General features: G+C 43.3%; 6 protein-coding genes across 8 annotated transcripts; 2 read left to right on the plus strand and 4 right to left on the minus strand.

The window, feature by feature from the left end:
• Positions 1-211: 211 nt before the first annotated feature.
• Positions 212-8,133, minus strand: LOC134190910 (DNA cross-link repair 1A protein-like). 2 transcript variants are annotated; one of them, XM_062659449.1, is made up of 8 exons: positions 7,228-8,133; positions 6,907-7,159; positions 6,766-6,827; positions 1,299-1,380; positions 1,084-1,229; positions 872-1,026; positions 655-796; positions 212-587 (listed from the first exon to the last, which is right to left on the minus strand). In XM_062659449.1, the coding sequence occupies exons 1-8, from the start codon at positions 8,111-8,113 to the stop codon at positions 433-435; spliced, it is 1,881 nt and encodes a 626-aa protein (XP_062515433.1). In that variant the 5' UTR covers positions 8,114-8,133; the 3' UTR covers positions 212-432. The 2 variants fall into 2 exon arrangements, with proteins under 2 accessions (XP_062515433.1, XP_062515435.1); XM_062659451.1 differs by lacking the exon at positions 212-587 and having other exon boundaries at positions 722-796; positions 852-1,026.
• A 1,515-nt stretch (positions 8,134-9,648) lies between these two features.
• Positions 9,649-10,575, plus strand: LOC134191609 (uncharacterized). Its single transcript, XM_062660231.1, has one exon. The coding sequence runs from the start codon at positions 9,649-9,651 to the stop codon at positions 10,573-10,575; it is 927 nt and encodes a 308-aa protein (XP_062516215.1).
• Positions 10,576-10,762: 187 nt separating this feature from the next.
• Positions 10,763-11,283, minus strand: LOC134191610 (uncharacterized). The gene is made up of 2 exons (XM_062660232.1): positions 11,266-11,283; positions 10,763-11,221 (listed from the first exon to the last, which is right to left on the minus strand). The coding sequence occupies exons 1-2, from the start codon at positions 11,281-11,283 to the stop codon at positions 10,763-10,765; spliced, it is 477 nt and encodes a 158-aa protein (XP_062516216.1).
• Positions 11,284-12,751: 1,468 nt separating this feature from the next.
• LOC134191611 (uncharacterized) lies at positions 12,752-16,320 on the minus strand. Its single transcript, XM_062660233.1, has one exon. It carries the CDS (start codon positions 16,223-16,225, stop codon positions 12,752-12,754), a length of 3,474 nt encoding a protein of 1,157 aa, XP_062516217.1. The 5' UTR covers positions 16,226-16,320.
• Positions 16,321-22,427: 6,107 nt separating this feature from the next.
• Positions 22,428-24,231, plus strand: LOC134190700 (uncharacterized). Of its 2 annotated transcripts, XM_062659183.1 has the most exons (4): positions 22,428-22,839; positions 22,916-23,029; positions 23,643-23,744; positions 23,824-24,231. In XM_062659183.1, exons 2-4 carry the CDS (start codon positions 23,022-23,024, stop codon positions 24,131-24,133), a joined length of 420 nt encoding a protein of 139 aa, XP_062515167.1. In that variant the 5' UTR covers positions 22,428-22,839; positions 22,916-23,021; the 3' UTR covers positions 24,134-24,231. The 2 variants fall into 2 exon arrangements, with proteins under 2 accessions (XP_062515167.1, XP_062515165.1); XM_062659181.1 differs by lacking the exons at positions 22,428-22,839; positions 22,916-23,029 and having other exon boundaries at positions 23,230-23,744.
• Positions 24,142-26,873, minus strand: LOC134190699 (transcription initiation factor IIB-like). The gene is made up of 10 exons (XM_062659180.1): positions 26,808-26,873; positions 26,631-26,747; positions 26,479-26,560; positions 26,322-26,420; positions 26,160-26,249; positions 25,957-26,086; positions 24,755-24,864; positions 24,595-24,689; positions 24,451-24,527; positions 24,142-24,397 (listed from the first exon to the last, which is right to left on the minus strand). The coding sequence occupies exons 1-10, from the start codon at positions 26,819-26,821 to the stop codon at positions 24,264-24,266; spliced, it is 948 nt and encodes a 315-aa protein (XP_062515164.1). The 5' UTR covers positions 26,822-26,873; the 3' UTR covers positions 24,142-24,263.
• Between the last annotated feature and the right edge of the window lie 29 nt (positions 26,874-26,902).

The following is a 26,902-nucleotide window of genomic DNA, read 5'->3' on the forward strand; positions in this document are numbered from 1 at the left end:
TGTTTCAGGTGCAAAGTCTTCGCCATAAACTCACATGCACATACACATAAAGTAACACAATGAGTCCAGGAATGCGGTAGTTTGTAAAGTGGCTATTTAGTTTAAGCTAACAAGGTGACTTGAGTAGGCTGGTTCTGATTTCACAGTTGAGTAAGAAAGCTGTTTGTAGCATGTCTGTGCATCGATCTACCCAACTGTATATGCTCTTTCTCTCTGCCAGTCATGTCATGGATTGGTTCAGTACTACCACAAGGTAAGCAAACTAAAGCAGCGTCCATTGTCCTTGGTGATTTAGAGTTTAAACGTAACATAACCCTAAAACATCTACCATTAATTAATAATCAAGAATACAACAAGCTATTCACAAAAACAAGAAATAAAAGCAGCCTCCACTAACTGCTTGATTGATAATACATATGACACTGATTAGTCTCATTTCAGTGAGAGCCAGCTACTGAAAATGCGTTGCATTTGTTTTCGCTTGTTTGCAGAACCAACCCCAACAGTTGGTACTATCCTGCTAGGTTTGAGAAATTGAACAAATCTTCGTAGTTCATCAAAGCTGCTGTGTTCACTGTATGGAATTCCTTAGATTAAACCACAAAGGACACCCAATTAATCACACCGTTTTGAAGAACCACTAAAATCTACTACCATAGATGGTAATGCTGCTTCTCACTGATGGTATAATTGAATATAGACTAGTTGCTTTCTTGTTATATGCCCAGCCAGTTGGCTTGAAAGCAACCAATGACGAAAAGTGACTAGAGTACTTGTCAAGATGTGATCTTAAGTGCTAGAATATAAATGAAATTAGTCATCAAGCAGTACTTCAAACATACAACCATTACATCACATGATTATTACAAACCACGTGTGAGAGACTGTTCATAGGTAGGACATGAACTCGACTGCTATACCAATCTTCTGTCACAAGTGACATAAGCTCATCATTTTCTAGACATTGAAGTATGTTCAATTTTTCTTTTGTCACACCAATAGAGCAGTGTAGAGCTTGAGCAATAGCTGTCAAGCATTGAATAAACAAAGGCTCTATGCAAAAATGATAAGTCTACATCATACCAACAAATATGCGTTCCTTCCCTATTGTATACGATCCACAAACAATTAATGTTTTCCGATTTATCATGACTGCTTCCTTTGCCGTGGCAACAGCAAACTGTATCACATCAGACTGTGGAGGGAAACAGTAATATGGATCCATATATCTAACATTGAAAGAACAAAATCTGTAAATTTACAAGACAGAAGCCTGCTGCTGCACATAGGCAACATACGTTGTGTCTAAAAATACTTCATCAATACGAGGATTCATCAGTAACTCATACTGCTCCATCTGAGGTGTTGCCCTGATGTCTCCTAGTTGTACAAAGCCAATAATCCCAATATTTTACTTATGAAATTTGCATCAATCATAGCCATGAACAATTCCACATAATTATAATACAATACAATGTACTAGTACTTGGATATGAGACTACCCAATGCTGTGGATCTTGTCAATATAACTTAACACACCTGCAACTGTCAAATGAATGGATGCTTGTGCAAAAATAGTTACTGCATCTAATATGGCTGGTTGGTAAGACCAAACTACTAACATAGAAATGCTATCCAATGAAATAATTTGCTACTACAACAAAGCACTATTAAAAACCTCATGACAATAGCTTGTTCTAATCCCCGTCATAATCAACATACTCAACTCAGGTGCATACCCAGGATTTCTTTGAGAGGTTGTCATGTTAATATCAATAATACTGATATCAATAACCCATTTTCTTACTAATAATATTGACATTATTAATCCATTTTGTTATAAATATTAATAACATTGATACTAATGGCTTAATTGATGAGGTTTTATGCCTTGGATATTTTACTCTCATATTTGTAATAACAGGTTGATGCCTTATGTATATGCATAGAAAGTTGACAAATGTCTCTCAAAATCATGCTTCACAGATGTTTCCTGGAAAAACTGTTAATAAAAGCATTGAAATGGATTGCCATCGACTGATTGATGTGTAGTAAACCCAAACTGCTTAGCATTTCTTAGCCTGGTATATCTTTAATTGCGTTAAGACAGACACAGATCTTTCGCACTGCTGTTGTGACTGGCAGTGTGCAAACTATGCACAGCACACAGTTCATGTGTGGGTACATAGTTTTACTAGCATATGACAGGCAATCTGCAAGCGTGTGAGATTTGTGGAACCAGTTGTGCATCTCCTAACGCAGCTCATCAGCAAATGGTAAATCATCAAGGTAGAATTCAAACTCGTCAAGTCCCATAGATGTAACATCCAATACCTCCACACTTGAACCCAAATTACCAACAGATGTCATGAAGGAAGCTGGCATTATAGGCTCTTCATCTTACGCATACAACTTTAATATGACTGACACAAAATTAATTGACCAGACAATTTACGAGTCTATCAATAAACAGCACTGTAACTAGCATACGGTAATATTTTTCAGGAGACTCCCAAGCACGTTGCTTCTGTTGCCTTTCCAGCCACAATATTGTGGAATAGATGGTTCTGGTGTATAGAGTTTGCCTCCAATTGTCACAGCTGCCTGATATCATGCTTCATGTATAATATCAATGTTTTGTTCAACTTGTGCAAGAGAAAGCTTTACATTGTGTACCTCACCATAGGCTGTAGAGATATCAAGAGTTTTCTTCTAACGCAACTGTGTCAATCCCTTGATATAACCAAGAGCCTTCTTTACCACAACAGACGTAATCAGAAATTTCAAATTTCATGATGCTGTGAAATAATCCTTTTGAATTTGCAGCTGACTCTGCATTCCAACCTGTTCTGGCTGCACATATTACTTCCAGGCTATTGACTACTGCTGACGAAGAGATTCAAAGACTTCAATCAACACATTTCCTCTTGTTTGTTTCAGAGTCCGTCATTTCCATTATTAGCCTTTCCAGCTCTTGTTGTCTTTGGTCGAATTAGACAAGGAGAGACTGACTTCCTTTGAAAACTCCATCTCGTTTGCACAGGTTAGACCCTTGCAAGCTCCAACAACACAAAGGTTTACAATATGTGTAGTACAATGAAATACAAAACCTTAGGGTAGTTGACCTGGATTCAAGCAGCAGCATTTGCTAGCCATGTTTCCTGCTCCATCATAGGCTTGGCCTCAAAGAAACTTCAAGTCCAGACCATAAGTTCATATTGCATGGTTGATGTGATCCTTTTTGCAATCGAGTATCCTGTGCCTCCTAAATCACACAGTATAAACTCCAAAACAAATTTACCCTTGCTTGTCCACAAATCAAACAATAAAGGGCATTTGCTCTCTGTTGCTCAAATCAGCAGCTTCATCAGAACAAACAGTGAAGAACTTGGCTTCATGCACTGTCTAAGATTTTGTCTCACGTCCGCTGTCCAATGCCCACAAGTCAATCATTCTGAATTCTAGGTCCAGGTATTGAGCATTCTTCCCTGCTGTTCTGAAATGCTCCTCCAAAATAGAATCTTCAGCATCAACACAGAACCGTAATAATGCTCTAAAATTCCCTTGGTTTTCCCCTTCCAAGACCACAGATCCATGATCCCTGTGAAGCTTAAGAGCAATGTTGCTTCCCACAAAGAGCGAGACTCTTCAGAATGGACTTCAGGATGGATCGATTTTCTTGACATTTGTTGATGCTTCCAACTCAATCATCTGTTCTACAAATAATTCTCCCTTCTGCATTTGTCTCTTTAATGTGTGAAGGTCTTCTGTCGCCACTACAATACATTGTTGAACTTTGTGCTCTCCTAGAGTCTTTTTGGCTTGAGTAAAACTAGTCATATGACTGTTGACAAGTTGACCTAGTCTAGTCTGCTGTGATCGCCTTTGGCAAAGAAAACACAAGGGATACAAAATTCCCCGTTTATGGCTTCAGAGTAGGTCAGCCATGATAAGGACTGCAACAAACAACGCTGAAACAGTCTTTTCTTGCTGTACCCCACTTGGACTGCAGATTCCCAGACATATTTTAAATTATGCCAACGGTAATGCCCACCTCTTGGGGTTTCTGGGCAACGTAGAAACATTCCTGCGTAGCTCCCTGCAACTGCCATCTTGTTATCCTGCATGTGCTAACATGAATTTCACCACTCTTGATACATGTAATAATGTAAGTACTGTAAATACTGTACATCACCTAAGTTTCGCAAGCGAGAAAATCTTGTAAACTGGAGTGAGAGTCGTAAGTAACAAAATTTTGCAATCTAAAGCAAGACTCTCAATTGTTTGTAAGTGATTTGCATGCACAAAATTTTGTAATCTCTTCACAAGTGACTTAGTCTGCGCGGAGAGACTGTACTAATGTGTTGTTACTCAATTCATGTGCTAAATACATGCCAACCAATGCCTCCTGCTTGCAGGCTCTCATTGCAGGCGTAGCTTCGTAACACTGCTGGTAGACATGATACACGTGTGCTGTAGCTACATAACAGCAGCTGTACAGTAACGTTACAAACCGAATACAAAGTCTAAATGCATTTTAAATGCTTAATTAATGTCTGAGCAATATAAAATCGTTTGAAACAGTGCACTGGGATTGTATATACCTTTCGTGTTATGACGGCTAATAAAGCCAGTAGTGCATGCTTGAAGACCTTGTACACTGAGTAATCGTGGTGGATCTTATACGGCGTGGTCTCCAGGATCTGGCTAGAGTCAAATTTTTACCCCAAAAAGTTTCATCATTACTTTGTCAGTTCTTTTGCAAGTGAAAAGTTCTTCTTTATAGAAGTCAAAAACAGCTTTGTTCAAGAAGTGAAGAACCTAACCAAACACTCTTCTGCTGTCTGTGTATTGACAAAGACATAATTTCCTGTGTTTGTTGCTTTAGACAAATTAAAGTGGTGTCTATGTTTTTGACAATCATCTGCATATCACCAAAACCTTTGGTTGTCATGGTGGCTTGGCTCAGTGCCTGGGCCTAAGCGTGACTATAACATTGGAGCAGTTTACTTAAGCAATTTCTTTGTTTCTGGTTTACAGTCTATCTGGAACACAGGCTGGTTTTACTGTATTTGCTGTTGAATGCTCGTAGCTTGTTGACAACAAAGTTTGGCGATTAAATTTGGCAAACTGGCTACTCTCTCTTTGCAAAATTAAAGTGACTGCAAAAATTAGTTGATTTACAGTACTGAAAACTCTTCAATGTATTACATTTCATGTGAAACAATATATACCTAAATTCAATTGCAACAACACCAACAACAAAAGCAACAACAACAGCCACAAAAAATCAGTTGCATAAATGTGCAAGCATATGATGCATCTTACATTTTCAAGCTAACCTTGAAGATTAGCTGAACCATCAATGATTCCATAGCAATTTGCACCTGGGACTGTAAAATACTCACACCTCTTTGTGGTTGCAAATTTTGATTGTACTAAGTTGAAAGCACCAAGCCCAAGTATCCTACACTAATGACGTTTTGTTGTCAGAGCAGAACAAGGCTATTTATGCACACTCCAGGTTTCAAAAATTCTACTACAGAGACATGAATCAGTTCCAATTATTATCAATATAGCTTTTAAAGTGAGCAGTGCAGCAAATGCTTTACTGCGTCACCAACTGCAGCAATAACCCCTGTTTGCAATAACCAGCTGTTAATGTAACTAACAGTGCTTTATTGTGTCACACAAAAATGTCAGGTTTTCATTGAATAAGTCAAAGTGATACACACATATTCCAGTCTGTCTGCTTTAGTAAAGGAACAGACAATGCATTCTTTAATGCAAAACTTGAAATACATGCCTAAGGCTGAGTTTCAATGTATGCATGTGTGTGTGTGTGTGTGTGTGTGTGTGTGTGTGTGTGTGTGTGTGTGTGTGTGTGTGTGTGTGTGTGTGTGTGTGTGTGTGTGTGTGTTGGTTAGAGAGTGCATTTGGAGAATGAAAACATCCAGGACCTTGCAGGGTTGCAGGTTCAAGTCACAGTGATGGCGAGCTATGGCATAATTTTCTTAAGCAAGAAACTTACACACAATTGCTTCTCTTGACTCAGGAGTATAAATGAGTACCTGGTCATTGACTGGGGTGGACATGACTGCTGGCTTGGCCCTAACATCATGCAGCAGACGGGTACTTGTGGGCCTTGGTGTCCAGTCCCAAAGCTGCGCCATAGTCAGTGTCTACAGGTGGATTGTAGCGCTGGCCTTAAGCCTCCATGTAAGCGCATGGAGGCCCTGTCTCTAGAGGCAGGAGGAGCTATCTCCACAATTGATCATGAATGACGTGGAGGGCTTGACATTTGTCCATTGTGTGTGTGTGTGTGTGTGTGTGTGTGTGTGTGTGTGTGTGTGTGTGTGTGTGTGTGTGTAAATTAGTCAGTCAGTAACCTAAATTAGCCAGTCACCATAATGGTAGTCAGTAACCTTAATCATCATTAATATATATATATATATATATATATACACTGTACTATGATTAACTAACAGCTAATATAAAAAAGATCCAAAGTCATGTTTTGGCATAAGTAAAAGTAAATGCATCATGTATATTCTTCACTCCTAGCAACTCCTATATTGCTTCTAATTAAATAACTTGGTACTCAAGGTTACGGTTAACAAAGACTAATCAGTATAGAAAGAATCAACAAAAATACTGCTTGGCAATAAACAAACAATACTATAATAATTACTGTTGTGAAGACTTTGTTGCATCACTGTCTGCTGTTGGTATGCACAAAATGACTAAATAATTGTTATTCCTTACCTGTGTGAAGGTATCTTTTGCCATTGGGCAACTGAAACAGAAACATGACAGAACCAGGACAGCTACAGATGACACATGCAACACAAAAACATATGTACTTACAATTCTCATTGGCGTTTTACTACAAATTCTTGTACTTACTGGTTTGCATCAAACAGACACACTGTTATGCCTTCTATAGTTAAAGGCTTATTGAGAGGTAACGCATGGATATAGTTAGTGGAAACTCGAAGCCTTGTCCTGACAAAGTTTGCAGTTGGACTGCTGCAGTAGATCGGCTGTTTAAATCCCTGTTTCAAGCCACCATAATGATCATAGTGGAAGTGACTGAGAAAATAAGCTGTGCAGTCAGTAATGATACCATATGAGAAAGCATCAACAGTAAAGTTTGTCCCTACATTTCAAATACAAGACATCACATTAATTAATGTAAACAAATCTTTGATAAAGCAAACAATGTACCTGGTACTCTTTTGTAGAAAGGGCATGTTCTTGTAGACGTTGAACCACGAGTCAAAAAGCTATCATGCTGACGACCCACTAACATCCGTGTGCCAGGGTGACATTTCTTAATAGAATGTGACAATATCTCACTATCTCTACTATTGCTTGCTGTAATGCTGAAAGTCGTATGCACCTGCTTATTACATTGTTTCGAATTTAGAAATGACAAAAGTGAACTCTGAACCAGAGACCGTTTCCCCATCTTAGAAGACACCTGACCGTCTTTTGTCTTCAAACGATCTTCACAGTCCATTCTTCCACCTGCCACTGACTGACTGCCTAGATGTCTATCTGACAACAATTTGTGTAGGCCTACATCACCATTGTGAAATTCTGTAGTTTTAGCTTCAGCTCTCCCTGAATAGCATTTCTTCATGTGACCCCGAACAGTTGTAGTAGACATAAATACAAACTTGTCATCTTTGCAGTCAGACACTGCAGTATCAATGGTCAAGTTTTCAGCTTTGCCACTATCGTCTATGTTATGTTTTTGTGAAAAGAAATCAGAGTTTGACACATCACAAGAAGAAGCACCAACTACATTAAATGAATCCTCCCAATCGTGACTTTTAGTTGACTTCATCGTAATTCCTGTCTCCGAACCAGATCTTGTAGGCACCAATTGTAATTGCGACCTGTTCTCATTGCTCCTTTCCATTTGTCTGTCAGAAACAGTACAAGTAGAAGCTACTAATACTGGTTTTTTCCTTCGAATTCCAGCCTTCCAATTTCTAGCAGCACGATCAGCCTTTGCCCGTTTCCCACATAATCCTGATCGCGTCCCAGCAAAAACTCGCAGCCGCTTTGGAGGCACGAAGTCGTTGTCATCATCAGGATCAAACATAGTTCAACTTGAAATGAGAGTAGAGTGTGTACGCGCGCTAAGCTGTTGGCGCATGCTCAGTAGCGCAACGAATAAGGCGCGATGTTCGTCTGCAAGAGTTTCTGGAACTAGGAAGAACGAGGTCGCTCCGTTTAAGGATTGGAAAAAAATGAGCACTCAAGAAATGGAGTTTTCTTACGATAAAGAGAACTTGCCTTCTAGTGCTTATGCTCATGTTCTGCTCGAATTTGATGACAATGGCGTTGTAAACGAAAGAGAGGGTAGACAGAATTTTCTTTGGTAAGTAAGAATTAATTTACTGTATATTTGTGGTAGATATTGACTTTATTCCTCATGATTTACTGATGTCAGCAATTGCTAGAGAAATTATCTCAAAAATTAAGACTCCTTCAACTCACAATGTAAGGTAGGTCAGTACGATCGTAAAAACTGGTTTGATTATTATTAAATTATTTACGTACGTTAACACTTACAATTTGAAAATTATAATAGTTGAAAGTTATGTAGGGTAGGTGTTCCTAATTGTGGACACTCCCCGGTAATTTGAGTTACAAACGTTGTTTCTCTGGTAACCTGCAACGGAGAGAGAGGGAAACATGTCCGATGTAAGCACCAATGTCTAAGCTTGGAACAATACCTGTACGACTAGAATCGCACAACGTCTGCTAGCGCACTAGCAAAATATACGGGATAACGCACCACACACACACACACACACACACACACACACACACACACACACACACAATGGGTTTTTCGGCATTGCAGAAGGATTGCCAAATAGTGACAGGACAAATTTGAGAGATGACATGTCCCGCTGTATAGCTAGTATCAACCCATCTATGTTTTGGTCCAGGCGCTGGACATTTACACAATGCAGTCTGTTTCACAACAGTAGTTTTTGAAGCCATTGCACTCTTTGTCTTTGAATTTATTGTTCAATTAGAGTCTCATTAGCAGATTCTAAGTTGACAATATTTTTATCTTGTAAAACCTTGTAACACCAAGAATGGAGCGAATGCAGTGCAGATGACACACAAACATACATTTTGACCTGGACCTGGAAGTTGTCCATCACTGATGATGCCTGTCGTCCACAAAGACGATCTGAATGAGTTTTGTCACGTCTCTAAATATGGAGTTTGGGAGGGGCTACAATACTATACATGTACATGGGATTGAGGGGAGGAGCTAATAATATATAGTGGGAAGCACAGTGCTCAAAATTAGTTTTCAAAGTTATAGCCCGTTCACACTAGCGTTTTTAAGCGGGCCAGCCCGGGCTGACCCGGGCCAGCTCGGTTGAAAGGTGTAGTGTGAACGTGGGCCGAGCCGTGCCGTGCCGAGCCGAGCCGGGCTGAGCTGGCCCACCCCAACTTGCCGGGCCAGCTCGGCTCGGCTCCGCTCGTTTATGTAGTGTGAACGGTAACGGGGCTGGGCTGGACGCTACAGCAGGCGGCAGACGGTAAGCATGCATATCAATTGCATTCTTTTAGGATGAGCGTAAAGTGTCAATCTAGCTATTATACATCACTATGGCGTGGACAGAACAAGAAACCCTTCTTTTGATTGATCTTTGGGGGGAAGAGAGTGTACAAGTTCAAATTGAAGGTTGTGCGCGCAATAAAGAAGTGTACGCAAAGCTTGCAGCGCGTATGCAGGAAGAAGGATACAACCGGTCAGGCACGCAGTGTCGAGAGAAGATCAAAAAATTGAAGACCGACTATAGAAAAGTAAAGGACAACAACAATGAGAGTGGGAGAGCACGCCGCTCAAGTAGGATTTTTGAGGCAATGGACGCCATTTTAGGTCATAAGCCAGCGACTTGCCCGCCTATTGTGCTTGAGAGTACGAATAATCCTGCGCATACCGACGTTACAGCTGTAGACAGCAATGCAAGTGGCAGTCAAGGTATTGAGCTCGATGACTACGGTGATGAAAGCTGTGTGGGAGAACTTGCCCTCAGTAATTGTTCCTCAACAGGGACTACAAGTAGATCTACCCCAACAAGCTCAGTATGTCCGTCTTCTCCTGTTGCCAATACACCCACAGCTGCAAAGCAAAAGAGAAACGGAACGAAGAGAGCACGGGAGGGGCAAGGCAAGACTAGAGATAGAATGAAAGACATGATGCAGACAATAATGGCTGGCATGAAAGAAATTAGAGAGGCAGACTCAGTACTTCTAATCGATTTAGAAGAGAAACGACTGAAGCTTGAGGATGCAAGATTGAGAGAAGAAAGAGAGTATGCCGAGAGAAAAAGAAGGGAGGGAAGACAGTACGAAGAGAGAAGAAGAAGGGAAGAAAGGGAGTTTCAGCTGCAAATGATGCAGATGATGGTAGGGTTTGGAAACCAACCATCAGGTCAATTCACCCAACACTCAGGCCAGTTCACTCAACCCTGGGGCTTTTCCAATTTGCTGGAAGACAGTGGTCCTTACAGGCCTTCCCAACAAGAATAGATCTGACTTTTCAGTTGTTCTTTGTTAATTAATGATATTACTGAGATTCTTGACCTCAAATACAGACAGACGGACAGCGAGAGAAACAGACAGACAGACAGTTCAATCAAGTTACAGTGTTCAGTGAAGTTAAATTCGAGAAAATAGATTGGAAGACCACATCACACCTACTTCACTAATTAATTAATTAACTATTTGCCAAGTGTGAAACTAGAGTTTCTCGAATTGCTGCTGTACGATCATTGACAGTATCTCTGACAGTGTGCGTTTCAGCATGTTGAAGTTGCAAATCAGTCTCTTCCATCCAGTCATCATCAAATGAATCCCCATGTATTTCACACACATTATGGAGGACACAGCAGGCAGCTATAACATGCTGGACATGCCTAATTTGCATGTCGTTCTTTTTCATTAAACGCCTCCATCGAGCTTTCAGGCGACCAAACGCATTCTCCACAACTATTCTAGCTTTTGAAATTCGATAGTTAAAGTTCTTCTTTTCGTCAGTCAGGTGGTCATTATGTGGAAACGGTTTAAGGAGCCAATTCTTCAGGGGATAAGCAGAATCACCAACAAGAAACACAGGTATGGTGCACCCTTCAATTTCTTTCTGCTGTTCATTCAATATCAATCCACTTTCTGCGTTCTGAAATATGGAGGAATTGGCCAAGACCCTTGCATCGTGCACACTCCCTGGCCAGCCAACATTTATATCCCGAAACAGATATTTATGATCTACAACAGCCTGTAAAATCACGGAGTACCATCCCTTTCTGTTATAGTAGTCGGTGTGATTGAGCGCTGGTGGAGAAACTGGAATGTGACATCCATCAATTGCTCCTGCACACTGGGGAAAATTGAAGGACTGGGAAAATCCCTTTACTACATCTGTTAGCATTTCTCCAGTAGGAAACGTGATGTAACCAGACATAAGACAATGAACGATAGCTCGACACGTACTGTGAACAATGGAGCAGACAGTTGATCTGCCAATGCCAAACAGGTGGGATATTGTACGGTACTCCACGTTTGTTGCCAAGTACCAGACTGTGACTGCGACTCGCTTCTCAATGCAGATAGAGGCTCTTAAATGTGTCACCTCAGGTTCTATCTCGTGCCTCAACTTCTCACACAAATACAAAAACGTCTCTCTACACATTCTAAAATTTTCTTTCCAGTCACGTGCAGAGAATGTCCTCTGCACGACAAAGTCCCACCAGTCACTTGACCTATACGCATCCAGAAATCAATCAATTGAGAGTTATGACAGCTTACAATTATTTGGATACTCATTACCTGGGGTAGCTCCATATCTGTCGTTCTGGAGAAGCAGAGTTGACCAGAACTAAAAGCAACGCTAAAGTAGTCCAGGTTTCCCGCCGCTGCAGCTGCCGACGAAGAAATGAAGGGTGGATGCGACATCTTCTCCTGCTTGACGCTCTTCTCGTAGACACCATATGCATTTCTGCGTTTGACTGACGAACCACGAGGGAGAAGAAAAGGCGCACAGCTTGTTGTCGATTCATAGCACTTAGTACGGTACTAGCGCGTGCAGTTTGAGCTATCTAAGGTAATTATATTAAGGTAGCGCGCGTGCCAAAACACACGCCTACTAATCGGGCTAGCCGCTAACGCCACAAGCAGTGTGAACGGGGGCTGGCTCGAGTCTCTGGCCCGGGCTGGCTCGGCTCGGCTTCGAAGACGTGCTAGTGTGAACGGGCTATTAGTCGGCAGTATGGCCAGTAATGCCAGAAGTTAGCCGGTCATTCAAATTTTTTACCGGTCGTCTAATTTAATTAGTAATCAAAAGCAGTTAGTAATCAAAAATTAGTAATCTCTAATTTAATTAATTAGCAATCATAAACCAAGAAACAAGAGTCAGTTGAATACACATATTACTAAGGAAGTAGGCATTAGTTTACAACATGAAAGCACCTAAAATTGCAGTAACTAACAAAACATAGCAAACTGTGAACTGCTTTCCTTTATAATGTTACAGTTTTACATCAAATTAAGCAATTTACTCTAACACCACACTATAAGCATATTTGTTCGAACATAACTAGTTACTACAGATCTGAGATGCTATTCTGACATCATGCAAGTTGTGCTAGTGCATGTGACGATGCAAGTTGTGGTAGTGTGAAGATGCAAGTTGTGGTACTGTGACCATATTTCACTCATCATTCAAGATCCAAGAGTCCCAATCATCCAGAGATACCGACTGCTCTGCCTCACATATTGTTTCAGTTGCCTCATTGATCGCTGAAGTGTCTTCTTGTTGATGAATGGTCTCGCTGCTGCATTCAATTTTTATTTTTTTGGGATGACTTTCATGACGAGTTCTTGAACAGTCTGACCACCATAACTGTACAGCAGCGCTTGAATCAAAATTTTCAAGTTCAGTTCCCTCAACACTGACCTCTAGCAGATCAGATAACGTCTCCTGACTAAGACTTGTTCTACGATCAGTTTTAATAAGTTTTAAGCGGGAGAAAAGGCGTTCTACTTTTGCAGTACTAAAAGGTAAGCTGAAAAGGAGCTGTGCAATAGCAACTAAATTCCTAAATTGCGTGCAGTCAGGTCCAAACGCCAAGCGGTACCAAACATGTTGATACCCATCTCTGTCCACTCGAAGATATTGATGTGCATAGTCAAGCATCTCCTTGGCTTCTTCCTGAATTGCTGCTAGATCAGTAGCCTTGGCCTCGAGAGGAGCTCGGAAATTCTCAACTAGCATTGAAACAGCCTCTGTAAGCTGATGAGAGAAAGACTTATCGGTTTTGTGTGAGTACCAGGCTTGTGTGTCCAAGAAAACCATAATAGCCCTCATAAGTTTTGTGTCTGACCATGAAAGTCTTTCCTTCAATTCATCATCCAGTCTTCTCAGATCACTTAAAGCTTGCTGTCTGCAGCTGTTCACAACAACATCATTGAAGTGATGTAATTCAATTCCTTGATACGTCATTTTGCCATCTGCACTTTCTATTAGATTGTCCATGACACGTCTGCTTGCAAACCAATTGGTTAAGGGAGTTTCTTTCAACTGTTCCATGGCTCGGTGACTTTTGAGTACTGATTGAATTGCCTTAATGATATCAAGATCATCTTCCTGTAAAGACAAGCTCAGACTAGCGGCGGGATCTAAAATATCTATGTAATGGGCACAGGACAGAATTATTTTTGCATGAGTCCACTTTGTCAAATAACCTTTTAGACGCTGCCGATCAGGGCTTCTAAGACTAGCATCTTCACAGAGGCTTGCTAGGTGGTTCATGTAAGCCCCATACCTATCGAGAACTCTGTGGAGTGCTCTTCGCTTATGAACAATCCATCTGCTTCCTGATGCTCTCACTGGTAGGTTGCCACCCCTTGGAAAATTGTATACTTCTTTCAAATCGTTCACAATAGCCCTCAGTTCCCTACATTTCTTGGGAGACTTGTTGTAAAGATAATAGATCCTAAGAAGCATTTCATCTATTTCTTTAAATACTGGATTGGAGAGAGCGTCTCTGCTTGCCAGTTCTAGTCGATGGGCAAAACACCACATCCAGAAAATCCATGGCAGAACATTCTGAACTTTTGCTTTTAGTCCACGTATCTCTGAGATGTTTACAGCAGCACCATCAGTTCCCACACCAACAAGAATTGGCAAATTTTTGACTTGCAGCACATTTTCTGGATTCATCAAATCTCTTATACCCATATCTTTCAGAGCTTCTTGTAGGCAATCGAAGAGTCCAGCAGAATCAGCCTTAGACGGTTCCAGTACTTTGAAGTATCGACTTCGAGTTATTAGCTTTTCAGAGGTGTGATCACTCTCAGAATAGATGATTGCAAACAACTCATTCTCCACTTTTCCTTTGTCAGCTGAACTATCCATCAAGATGCTGAAGAAAGGTGCTGCCACTGTTTGTTTGAAATGCTGTCGCTGACTTTCAGCAATATAATGCACAAAGTGACTAGCTGCTACATCAGTTGAATATGCCTCTCCCAGCTCAACACCATGTCGTTTTTCAAGAGCACAGATAGATGGATATTTTACGAATGGAAAGTTTTCTTTTGCCAGAAAATAACATATTTCAAATTTCTTCATCATCCTTGCTTTGGTCTCCGGCTTCATCTTAAAACTTCTGGCAATCTCACTGTAATCCGTCACTGGCTCTCTCCTCTCTCTTGCTGTTTCTTTTCGCTTGTAGGACATTGCAGCTTGATGCTGAGCACTCCCAGCATGATCAATGACATTGTTGGTTCTGTGATTTCTTGACCCATCAATCCACGTTCTGGAGAAATGCTTAGTGCCACATACCTTAGATTGGTATGTTCGACACACCTCACACCACAAAATATCAACCATTGAAGGATTATCTTTCATCACTTCACATTTAAGCCATGACATAGTTTGATAATCAGCTTCATGGCTTCTTTTCCACCCCATAAATGTTTCTTTTGATATATGACGTCTGCATGTGGTTGATGACACATTTTGACGTACAGGTGTTTTTGCAAGCTCTGGAATGGTTGTAATCGGATGACTATTTGTAATCTCCCTTTGGTCTTTCTGTACATGTTTGTTCTTGTTACTTAATAACCAGGAATCAAGAGTTTGCTTGATCTTGGAAGACTTGCTTTCAGAACCCTTTGGCTTAGTAGCAGTGGCAGCCATAGCACGTTGAGTTGTGCGAGAAGCATTGCCATATGCCGGCTTGTCACCATTTTGACTTTCTTGGGCTGCAGTGTGGTGTGAGTCAACAGGTATGCCAGAATCTTCATGCATAGTTTCTACTGTAATATCCATGTTCGAAGGTATTGCACAAACCCTTGGGCTCTTAGGTTGGAATCCAGACAATGACCATGACTTTGGTTCAATTCTCTTTGACTTTCTTGATTTTCTAAGGGTTTTCATTACAACAAATTCACTGGCATTCTCATCATCACTGAAGCCAAAGGTAGATTCAAGTTTGTCAGAGTCAGACTCATCACAGCAATCAGAGGCAGGAATGTCACTTTCGGCATGGTAACTGAGATTAGTGGCTGATCTGGGTAGCAAAGGCACAAAGTGATTGAGTTGAACATTTCCCTTAAGAGTTGCTGGCTGAGTTGTGCTAGACCACATGATATGAATATCATTATTTTGACTTGTTGCAGATTCCAAAGGTTGTACAATGGTATTCATAAAGGGGCGGATACGTTGGTTAACCTCAGGGTAGTGCATGTTGATGGAACAACCAATTGCTGCAGCTGCACCATAGACTTGCACCATCCCACACCAACTTCCAAATTTCTTTGTCTCATTGCCCTCCTTCACCACAACTAAAGCTAGACTGTCCTCAGTGCCCTTTCCCACTTCCTTTGCGGCTTTGAACACGCTGTAACTCTCATCAGAAAGAAACGTGGCAATGAGTGAAGAAGGATTCACACCTGGACAAGACGAAGATTTTTCAATCAAAGCAGCTGCAATTGCCTGTGGCTTGTTGCAGAGCTGTTCTGCAACTTGCTGACGGAGTTGCTTGTGATTTTCTTCCTTTCCTGTCAAGGACATTGCAACAGCCCGAAAAAAGCAATTGCCATCAGCTCCCACACACACAGGCTTATGGGTCACCGGAGCATCATTTGGGTAAAGAAACTGCGCAACTGGGTCCAGAGACATAACGCTCTAACAATGAATTGAAAGGCAAAAAGCAACGCGGAAGTTTCAACAGATGTTAGTATACCATAATTAACGTCATTAAGTACTCATGTTCCATGTACCATAGCAAATCTTTACACAGCATGACCACTTAACTGATTGTATCATAATTCACTAGAGATGTCATGGCATTTCATAGTAACACAACAATAGCTAAACGGTCCTCTCACAAGACTTAGATAAACATGCAGGGCTGTCCCTCTCATGCAGACATGATTGAGGCCTGAAAAATAAGGTAAAAGTTGGGCGGTGCTATAGATTGTAGAGTACAAATTCAGAGGCCAACACATGAACAGAGACTAAATAGATGGTGCTAAATGATGTACATAGCTAACATATAATATCACATAGCTATGTAGACTAGCTATACACTTAATTGGCTCTTCATAGAGCTGGGATAGCTCTTCTCATCACTAATTAATGACCTAAAAAAGTTGACCGGTCACCTTGACCGGTAATTAGCAACTATCACCGGTCATTATCCAAATATGACCGGCAGTAATTTTGAGCACTGGAAGCAGTCATTGGAGAGTTCAGTTCTCCGGTCAGCAAGGAGACAGGAAGAAGGAAGAGTGCGAGAGAGGAGGAGAGTGAGGGATGAGGTAGAACTTCCGTAACTGAGGAACGGTGTGACTGAGAGTAACGGAAGGAGTTACTGTTAACTGTCATCGGAGTGAAGTTTGACAAGGTTGTTATAAATATAGACGTGTGTGCAAATATATGTATATTTGATAACGATAATCCACTACCTCTCTACGAGTCGAACTATCTTGTCTTCCGCGGAGCGGAGGCTCTTGAATACTCTCGCGCGACAATTTGGGGCTCAGGCGGGAGAGCAGCTATTCCGGATTACAGAAGACGCAACACGGTTCAGAGGTGAGAGTGTAGGTTATTTCGTTATGGAGCGACTAGTCGCGTTTGGGAAGAAGATGGTTTTGACTGGAGCAGACTTCCCCAATTTGTGACGGATCAACAAACGATTGAGAGAGAAGATAGACAAAAGGAACGAGAATTGAAGAGGGTAAAACAAGGAGCCGCAGAAAGGACCAGGAAAGACAAGGCGGAGAGGGCCAGAAAAGTAATAGCCGAAGAAGCGGAGAGGGAAATGGTGGACTAGACCATACTAGTGCGGCAAAACTACCAAAGATCGCATCTTTTCAAGACGGCAAGGACGAACTGGATAGTTATCTTGTGAGGTTCAAGAGGTTCAGCAGAGCGAATGGATGGGAGGAAGAACGTTGGGCTGGCGCTTTGAGTGCCTTGTTGTCCAGGAAGGCCCTAGGCGTATACTCCCGATTATCGGAAGAGGCAGCTGTGGATTACAAGCAATTAAGGAGGCCCTCTTAAAGAGATACGACCTAACGGAGGACGGATACCAGCTCAAGTTTAGAAAGAGTAGACCAGAGTCAGCAGAGAAGCCCAATCAGTTTATCCATCGCCTGAACAACTACTTACTTGAAGAAATGGATGATGTTTTCAAAGTGTAATCCCGAGTCAGCCGAAGAAGTTGCAAATATGTTCTTAAGGGAACAATTTTTGGAGGTGCGTCTGAAGGACCTAGCGGTACATCTAAAGGAGAGGGAGATAGCGAGCCTGACAGCTACCTGACAGCTCACCAACGGAAATTTTGCACGGTGTCAAATGCTCCCATACATCAACAACGGAATACGACTAATGATGGTACCGGTGCGACTTTAATAGGAGAGAGAGCGTTGCAACAAGGAAAACCTTCATCCCGTTGCTATATTTGTGACAAACCCGGTCACAGGGCAGTAGCCTGCAGACTTCGGGGGGAAGAGACGTGCTTCAAATGCCAGAAACTTGGACACGAAGCCAAGGATTGTTAGAGCCCCGTCGGTACTTCAAGGTGGGAAAGCAGCCAGAAGACTCCTTATCGAGCGGGGGACGGAAAAAGATCACAAAGATGGGCTCGAGTCGGAGAACAGAAACTCAACCGGTCGATTACCGAATGACGCTGGCACTAAAAAAACCAGCGTATGTTTATTGAGGACGCGAGCGAGCGCCAAACACAGGTTTCTAGTCCTCGCTGACGGCACCGATGTACCATGCATATCGTATATGGAGAACGCCTGCAGCAACCCGGCATTTCCGATCGACGGAGAGATGCCAGTACGAGAAGGAAAAGTGGATGACAGGGTTGACTTGTACAAACCTTGAGAGACACGGGATGCAGTGGCATACTGGTGAAACAAGAGCTAGTCAAACCAGATTAGTACACGAGAAAGTTTGGATTGATCAAGTTAGCGGTCTGCACGGTCAGGGAAGTCCCATTGGCGAAAATAAAGATCGATACTCCATACCAGACTAACCTCACAGGAGACGTGGAGGCTGTGTCCGCGCAACGCGATCTACGATCTCTTTATCGGAAACGTCCCCGATGCTAAAGATCCCAACGACCCGAGAGTGAATCGGTGGGAGGCCGGTGTGTTAACCAGGGCGGCTTCAAAAAGGACCGACCAGAGCATCCCGTTGGTGACGAGCACTCACAAGGAATGGATGGATGTCGACAGAACGCGACTATCGCGTTTGTAATCGGAAGACACATCGCTGAGCAGGTACCGAGACAAAGCCAGAACGCAGACGAAGGGATGCCAAGAAGTGACGTTCGAACTCAAAAACGGCGTGTGGTATCGACTGTATAAGCACCCCAAAGCAAATAAGGGAGAGCAGATACGTCAAGTGATCGTCCCGAAAACACTTCGTAAGCAGATTATGGAGGTCGCGCACGAGTCGGTGATGAGCGAACAACTGGGTATAAGAAAGACGAGAGACAGGATCATCAACGACTTTGGTGGCCCGGGATTCAAAGCGACGTGACCAGATTCTGCAGATCATGCGACGTATGCCAAAGTACCGCTCCTAAAGGCACAGTACCCCGGGTGCTCTTCAAAGGATGCCTGTGATCGATACTCCGTTCAAGAGGGTAACCGTCGACTTGGTTGGACCTATCTATCTTCCTAGTGACAGCGGATACAGATACATCCTTACGTTGGTTGACTACGCTACGAGGTATCCCGAAGCCGTCGCGCTAAAGAAAGTTACCGCAGAGGACGTGGCGGAGGCTCTTGTGAATATTTATAGCCGCGTTGGGGTTCCAGAAGAGTTACTCACCGATAGGGGACCTCAGGTCACTTCAGAATGTATGAAAGAAGTATCACCTCTACTCATCATCCGACACCTAACTACTAGCCCATATCGCCCTATGTGTAACGGGTTAGTAGAACGATTCAACACCACGCTAAAAACTATGCTAAAGAGGCTATGTAGTGAGAAACCGCTTCAGTGGGACCGCTACATCGTGAAGTCCCTCAACAGTCTACGGGATTTGCTCCCTTCGAACTGCTGTACTGGAGAACCGTGAGAGGACCTATGAGGATTCTAAGATCGATATGGACAGAGGAAGAGAGCGATACAGGCGAGGTCTAGCTATTAATATGTGTTCGAACATAGAGAGAAACTGGAGGAGATCATGAAAGTGGATCGCGAGGAATTAGAGAGGTCTCAAGGACGCTACAAACGATTCTTCGACAAAAGATCAAAGGAGAGATGGTTTGCGTGGCGGACGAAGTGCTAGTGCTATTACCAACACACAATAACAACTTGTTAATGCATTGGCGGGGACCATTCGGAGTAACCAAAGTCGCAATCAATGATTATGAAGTTGAACTACGGGGAAAGAAAAAGATTTACCATGCGAATTTACTGAAAAGGTACCGCTCGAGGAGTGACACCGACGGCAAGATTTGTGAAAGAACTACGGGAGGATCGCTTTTAGAGGTAGCAAGTGCGACAATATTGGAAGCAGATTGATTGGATCAAGGCGACTCCGTGGATGGGAACAGCCTGCTCGAGCTAGGAACCTGTCGACCCATAGAGACCGCAGGGGACGTAAAAATAAGCAAAGAGTGTACGAAAAAAGAGGAGAAGCTCGAACGGTAATCGAAGAGTTTAGGAACGTTTTCACTGACCTTCTAGGCTCGACCGACTTGGCCGTACATCGGATTCAAATAACGTCTGATCATCCGGTGAAGTCTAAGCCGTACGTGATACCGTTTCATATGAAGTCTGAACTAGAAAATGATATCAGGGATATGCTGAAAATGAATATTATTCGGGCATCGGAGTCGCCATGTGCATCTCCAGTGGTTTTATTTCAAAACCAGACTGAACAAACCGGCTTTGCGTGGATTATAGAAAACTCAATCGTCTGACCATATGCGACCCAGAGCCCATGACCCCTTTGGTGGATGTAGTTCAAGATCTTGCCCGAGACCGATACTTTACAAAGATAGAATTGTCTAAAGGCTGCTGGCAGTTCCCCGTGGAGACGGAAGATATACAGTACGCATAACCGCGTTTGTGGTACACAACGGTACCTATGAATTCATCAGAATGCCGTTCGGATTCGTTAACTCCGCGGCTACTTTAGCGAGAGGATTGAGAAAGTTACTGGAGGGACTGGAGTATGCGAGCCACTACATGAATGACCTCGTCGTTCACACACCTACGTGGGGAAAACACGTTACCGCTCTCAGGGGAGTTCCGAGGAGGATCGCCTAACCCATCTGACAGTTAGGCCCTCCAAATGTGTCGTCGGAGCGCGTACGCTGTCGTTTATCGGCCACGAGATAGAAAACGGCCTCATTCACCCGAGCGAGGAAAACGTCCTAAATTAGGAAATTTAAGAGGCCAGGCACGAACAAAGAATTGCGCGTATTTCTAGGACTGACAGGGTTCTCTCTCTCTCTCTCCCTCTCTCTCTCCCTCTCCCTCTCCCTCTCCCTCTCCCTCTCCCTCTCCCTCTCCCTCTCCCTCTCCCTCTCCCTCTCCCTCTCCCTCTCCCTCTCCCTCTCCCTCTCCCTCTCCCTCTCCCCTCTCCCCTCTCCCCTCTCTCCTCTCCCCTCTCCCCTCTCCCCTCTCCCCTCTCCCCTCTCCCCTCTCCCCTCTCCCCTCTCCCCTCTCCCCTCTCTCCCCTCTCTCCCCCCTCTCCCCTCTCCCCTCTCTCCCCCCTCTCCCCCCTCTCCCCCTCTCTCCTCTCTCCTCTCTCCTCTCTCTCCCCTCTCCCCTCTCCCCTCTCCCCTCTCCCCTCTCTCCTCTCCCCTCTCCCCTCTCCCCTCTCCCCTCTCTCCTCTCCCCTCTCCCCTCTCCCCTCTCCCCTCTCCCCTCTCTCCCCTCTCTCCCCCCTCTCCCCCCTCTCCCCTCTCCCCCCTCTCCCCTCTCTCCTCTCTCCTCTCTCTCCTCTCTCCTCTCTCTCCCCTCTCCCCTCTCCCCTCTCCCCTCTCCCCTCTCCCCTCTCCCCTCTCCCCTCTCCCCTCTCCCCTCTCCCCTCTCCCCTCTCCCCTCTCCCCTCTCCCCTCTCCCCTCTTCCCTCTCCCCTCTCCCCTCTCCCCTCTCCCCTCTCCCCTCTCCCCTCTCCCCTCTCCCCTCTCCCCTCTCCCCTCTCCCCTCTCCCCTCTCTCCCCTCTCCCCTCTCCCCTCTCCCCTCTCTCCCCTCTCTCCCCTCTCTCCCCTCTCCCCTCTCTCCCCTCTCTCCCCTCTCTCCCCTCTCTCCCCTCTCTCCCCTCTCCCCTCTCTCCCCTCTCTCCCCTCTCCCCTCTCTCCTCTCTCCTCTCTCCTCTCTCTCCTCTCTCTCCTCTCTCCTCTCTTCTCTGTCTCCTCTCTCTCCTCTCCTCTCCTCTCCTCTCTCTCTATGAAATATTTGTCCACCTATGCTGCCATAGCAACTGTAATAGAAGGAAGCGCAGGAGAGAGCGTATTTGGCGTTGAAGACGGCTCTATCTGGCCGACCCACACTCAAGTTGCCTGAACATGATAGACGTTTCTTGCTTCGAGTGGACGCGTCAGATGTAGGGGTGGGAGCGATGTTGATGCAGGAGCACGAAGGAAAACCATCCCCGGTAGGATACGCAAGTAAGAAACTCAGCGACCGAGAGAGAAAATTCTCTACCATTGAAAAGGAGTCCTCAGCGGTTGTCTGAGGGTCAGAAAGTTTATGAGATTCATCTATGGAGTAGAATTTATACTCCAGATGGACCACCAACCGCTAGCATACTTGGATAGGGAAAGTACGGGAACGATAGAATCATGAGGTGGGCCATGTATCTGCAAAGCTATCAAAGGTTCGGAAAATGTCGGAGCCGACTTCCCGAGTAGGGTATGCTAACGACGACCGACAGAGACGTGTTTGAGCTACAAGAAACTACGGAGCAGTTTCTTTTCCAAATGAAGGAGATGTATGTCACGTCTCTAAAAATGGAGTTTACATGGACTATACATGGGATTGAGGGGAGGAGCTAATAATATATATTGGGAAGGAGTCATTTGGAGAGTTAAGTTCACCGGTCAGCAAGGAGACAGGAAGAAGGAAGAGTGCGAGAGAGGAGGAGAGTGAGGGACGAGGTAGAAGAAGTTCCGCAACGGAGGGACGGTGTGACTGAGACTAACGGAGAGTTACTGTTAACTGTCATTGGAGTGAAGTTTGACAAGTTTGTTGTAAACATATACTTGTGTGCAAATATACACATGGCAAATGGATAAAGATCTGCTGTTAAAAGGTAATGCCCCCAGCCAGATGGCTGGGTTCCTGTACTAAGTAGCAGTTATGGGCCGTGCTAAGCAATCTTCTCGCAGGAGCACCGACTGCGACGCCAACTGTGGTGTGGGCACTCAAAGTCCCACCCTGACCCCAGTGGCTGATGGACTTTGTTGCAGTCAGAGGCCTTTGCCACCCCAGTCAATGACCAGGTACTCATTTATATACTCCTGAGTCGAGAGGCAATTGTGTGTGAGTTTCTTACCCAAGGAAATTATGCCATAGCTCGCCATCACTGACTTGAACTTGCAACCCTGCAAGGTCCCGGATGTTTCCATTCTCCAAACGCACTCTCCAACCAATAATAACGGTAATCCACTACTCTCTACGAGTCCAACTATCTTGTCTTCCGCGTGACGGAGGCTCTTGAATACACGTGGCATGTCTTGAGATCTTCTGAATTATATATTACAAGTTTTGCAGATGTAAAATGATCCTTGGTGCACACGTGTGTGCTCACACACATTGGAATGAAGTCAGACCTCTCTGAAACAGGACTAATCCATCTATTTATTGTACCGAGTGGAGGTCGTTTAATGTTGTATAGCTTGTTTCTCAGCACCACGTTTGTGGCAACAGTTTGACATTTGATCTACGTTGGCTTGCTAAGTCAACATAGTCTCTGACATTGAATTTGATGTTTAAATGGTATCTTCATTAACTGTCTTCAAGTTGGTACAATTTTAATTTTTGGCACTTCCAAGATGGATCTTATACACGGTCTGCTGTATGTTATTATATCATGAAATTGTTCTTGCATTACAGAATGGGAGAATGTGAACTGTGTGGACTACACAATGTTCATGGCAACTCGCGGTCACGAGTTTGTCATCTCTGCAAGTTGTGTGTACCGTGTCCTGAGGCCATGTAAGATGAAACAGCTCCTGTACACGTACTCACGAAATAACTCTATCTTAATTATTGTTCTATTTTACTACTTTCACAGAATTCCAACAATGAAGCTAAAGAGGAAACAGGAACAGATGAAGAATGCAGCTGCAGTGAAGATTGCACGAAAAATGACTGAAACAGTGCTAGAACAACAACTCACAGCAAACTCTCAGTCAAGTGACTTATGTCCTACTGCTTCCGCTGCCACCGATGATGATGATGTGATTTTGTCAGATGTAGTACCGTGTTCTTATCCACAACAAACACAACCGCCAATTTCAGACAACATAAATGTGAAAAGAACAGTTTCTAGGCCTTCTAAAATAAAGTGTCAAAGCACCTTGTTAGAATATTTTCAGACGTGATACCTTCCTATAGTCATTCTGTTGGTTCTATTGCACAACTGAACAAAGTAATGTCTTGCTGAGGTTCTAATGCAATAATAGTAATATTTGACAAAACATATTCCTATGTATGAGACTGCTAGATTGTGTATCAAACAGTTGGGAGTTTGTGCAAAGGAACAGTAAATTCGTAATCCTCTGGAAACAGCTGCTCCCTGGCAGGGTAGATGAGCTTGTATGTGGCACGGATGGTGGTCTCAGCAACACCCACTACTGCACCAACCTCTAAACAAATGAAGTGCAGACATAGTCACGTGGCAACAGAAAGGCTTTAGTACCTTTTTGTGATTTCTTGTTACTTGACGTTTGTGATGCTAGATAGATGGCTGCTGCAGCTATAGACGTGTACACTTTCCTATTACGGAAAAAAGACATAAATTGTAAAAATTTATTGTGCTTGATACCACAGGTTGTATCGTAACCCTGGGCAGAGGTCTAGTTCATTAGCTTTCTTTGCAATGTGCATAGCTGCTCGCTGTACATTAGGGCTAAGACCAAGGTTTGCACAGAAGCGAGACTGAAAGAAAAAACATATTCCTGAACTACACAATTGTGGTTCTGGCAGATTGACAATGATCTCACCATGAAATCTGTGCTCACCACTTGACCAACCTTTGTTTCTACTGCACGTTTTATGAGCTTGAAGCAACGACCAATCTCCTTCTTTGACACTTTGGATACTGCACATATCTCTGACAAGGAACACATTTATTACTCAACACTTTTGAGGTCGGTATTCATTTATCTCTTCCAGTTTGAAATACATGAAACTTAACATGGGATTTATTGTCAATATTCAATTTTATCTCTACAGCTGAACCTTACTTGTGTCACCTACACACACACACACACACACACACACACACACACACACACACACACACACACATGCACGAAGAGCACCATTCTGCAGTTAATATGCATGTGATGCATTAGCATATAAGACTGACTTTATTCCTAACTAATTTCTGGCTAAGGCTAAATAGAAGACTACATTAAGTAACAAAAGTAAAGGAATTTGTTTAATTTCCATACATCAGTTGCCATTACCTATAATTTTAGTACCGGGAATTTCTGAAACAGTACTCAGCCCATGGAACTTTTGGAAACTGTTCTAATGTACAGCCCATGGGTTGCTAATGAGAACCAAGATTGTAGTGCACGATTCGACCACACAGCCAGAAGTTAGTCGATATTCTAAAGTTGTATTTTAGTAACGTGCATTACTATACTACAGTGTACGTACTGGTATGGCAACCAGACAGTGGTCTTACACTGGAACAGAAGTTGAGCTTTGTCAGAAGGCTGAAAGAATAATTCAGAAGCAACGTCAGCCTTGCATTGCCCAACCTGGGTATTGACCGGAAGAGCCGGGGTAGGAGAATGGAGAGATAAATTAGCCTCTAAAGAAATGCCTGACAAGAAGCGTAGCAGGGCAGTCGGGTCTGGTTGTACCCCTAAGTTTATATTAAATAAAGACTTCACTAAGTATGCAGGATGGGCCTCACACTTGCCTACTCTGTGGTACATGTACTTGAGTCATTTTTGCCAATTGGGAACAGACTTTCTTTTAAACCCCCATTTTCCGTATTGCGGCCCTGGGTGCTGTTTTGGAAATTCCCGGTAGTTGAAATAACAACTGGAACAAGGAAATATATATATATATATATATATATATATTAAATATTGTGATTATTTTCAGTATTCTAATGGTTTCATGTATTTGAAACTTGAATAGAGTAAATGGCGACAGACTGTTTAAGCAAGCACGTGTTTAGAAGCACCTTTGAACGTCCTTGGAACTTGTTCTTGTCTACATGCAATGTAGAGACAGGCTGATGCAATGGCATCATTACTTCGTCCTTTCAGGTGTTTTTCTGAATCCACTTGCTTGAACAACACATTAGCTCCATCCTGTCTCACAACACATTGCACATGAATACAATCGCCTCAGATGGTCATTTTCTTATCACTGCTATCAACATACAACTATCATTCTTGGAAGGTTGATTCTGTCTGCCATCTGTGAAATCTCTCTCAGACCATGAACCAAACTTCTGTCTGACGTTCCTGACTGCTGTTAATAAAATAACATAGACGACGTTAGTACCAACGTCACACTCATTGTTTAAGCTTGCACAATTCATACTGAAGATCTGTGTTGTATCATATGCACAAGACTCTGGTCACCTCCATGAGGCAAGTGTCCTACACCAGTCGATAAGTCACCACCTCCGAGTAAAGGATTCTACAAAGTCAGTGTGTTATCAGATACAGAAGTAGAACAACATTTTCCTACTACATACCTCCGCAGCACCAACACGAGAGTTGTCCTTGCTCGACTTTTCGTTACTGAAAGTTCTCCATTCTGATCCAACATCTACTACCCTAGACATCAACACGAAACACCTCGTACACGTTTGTAACAATTGTCTGTGTGTTGAAACTGCTTTCCAACCTGTCTCCCACGACTATGCCACATTCAGGACAAACCATGTCGCCTGCATGATAATCTTCTACGAGATTGGCTCCTGGATGGTTAGGACAACGGACAGCGTCATTGGAATCAGGATTTCTGAGAAACGTGTATCTATTTAACAATTCGTTTAGGAAAGATGTAGAAAGGCAGACGAACCTTCTTGATGTCATCAAACAGATACAGTGTGTAGTGTGCTTACGGGCAACATTTATTGATATACGGGACTTTACAAGTCGCAACCGCTGGAGAAT

This window comes from Corticium candelabrum, chromosome 15 (genome assembly GCF_963422355.1).
Source record: "Corticium candelabrum chromosome 15, ooCorCand1.1, whole genome shotgun sequence".
In the NCBI taxonomy this organism is placed as follows: Eukaryota; Metazoa; Porifera; class Homoscleromorpha; order Homosclerophorida; family Plakinidae; genus Corticium; species Corticium candelabrum.

What these genes read in the sequence shown, in the direction of transcription:
- LOC134190910 (XM_062659449.1), bottom strand. Translation starts at nt 8,113, where the DNA reads ATGTTTGATCCTGATGATGACAACGACTTCGTGCCTCCAAAGCGGCTG. An exon ending in CAAAAGATACCTTCACACAG is followed by an intron (nt 1,381 to 6,765) that starts GTAAGGAATAAC and finishes TTGTACAACTAG; the next exon opens with GAGACATCAGGGCAACACCT. An exon ending in AAGCAGCATTACCATCTATG is followed by an intron (nt 588 to 654) that starts GTAGTAGATTTT and finishes GTTTAATCTAAG; the next exon opens with GAATTCCATACAGTGAACAC.
- LOC134191609 (XM_062660231.1), top strand. Translation starts at nt 9,649, where the DNA reads ATGGCGTGGACAGAACAAGAAACCCTTCTTTTGATTGATCTTTGGGGG.
- LOC134191611 (XM_062660233.1), bottom strand. Translation starts at nt 16,225, where the DNA reads ATGTCTCTGGACCCAGTTGCGCAGTTTCTTTACCCAAATGATGCTCCG.
- LOC134190700 (XM_062659181.1), top strand. Translation starts at nt 23,620, where the DNA reads ATGAAATTGTTCTTGCATTACAGAATGGGAGAATGTGAACTGTGTGGA. An exon ending in GTACCGTGTCCTGAGGCCAT is followed by an intron (nt 23,745 to 23,823) that starts GTAAGATGAAAC and finishes CTACTTTCACAG; the next exon opens with AATTCCAACAATGAAGCTAA.
- LOC134190699 (XM_062659180.1), bottom strand. An exon ending in CTCGTGTTGGTGCTGCGGAG is followed by an intron (nt 26,421 to 26,478) that starts GTATGTAGTAGG and finishes CTGACTTTGTAG; the next exon opens with AATCCTTTACTCGGAGGTGG. An exon ending in TAACAAGAAATCACAAAAAG is followed by an intron (nt 24,398 to 24,450) that starts GTACTAAAGCCT and finishes TCATTTGTTTAG; the next exon opens with AGGTTGGTGCAGTAGTGGGT.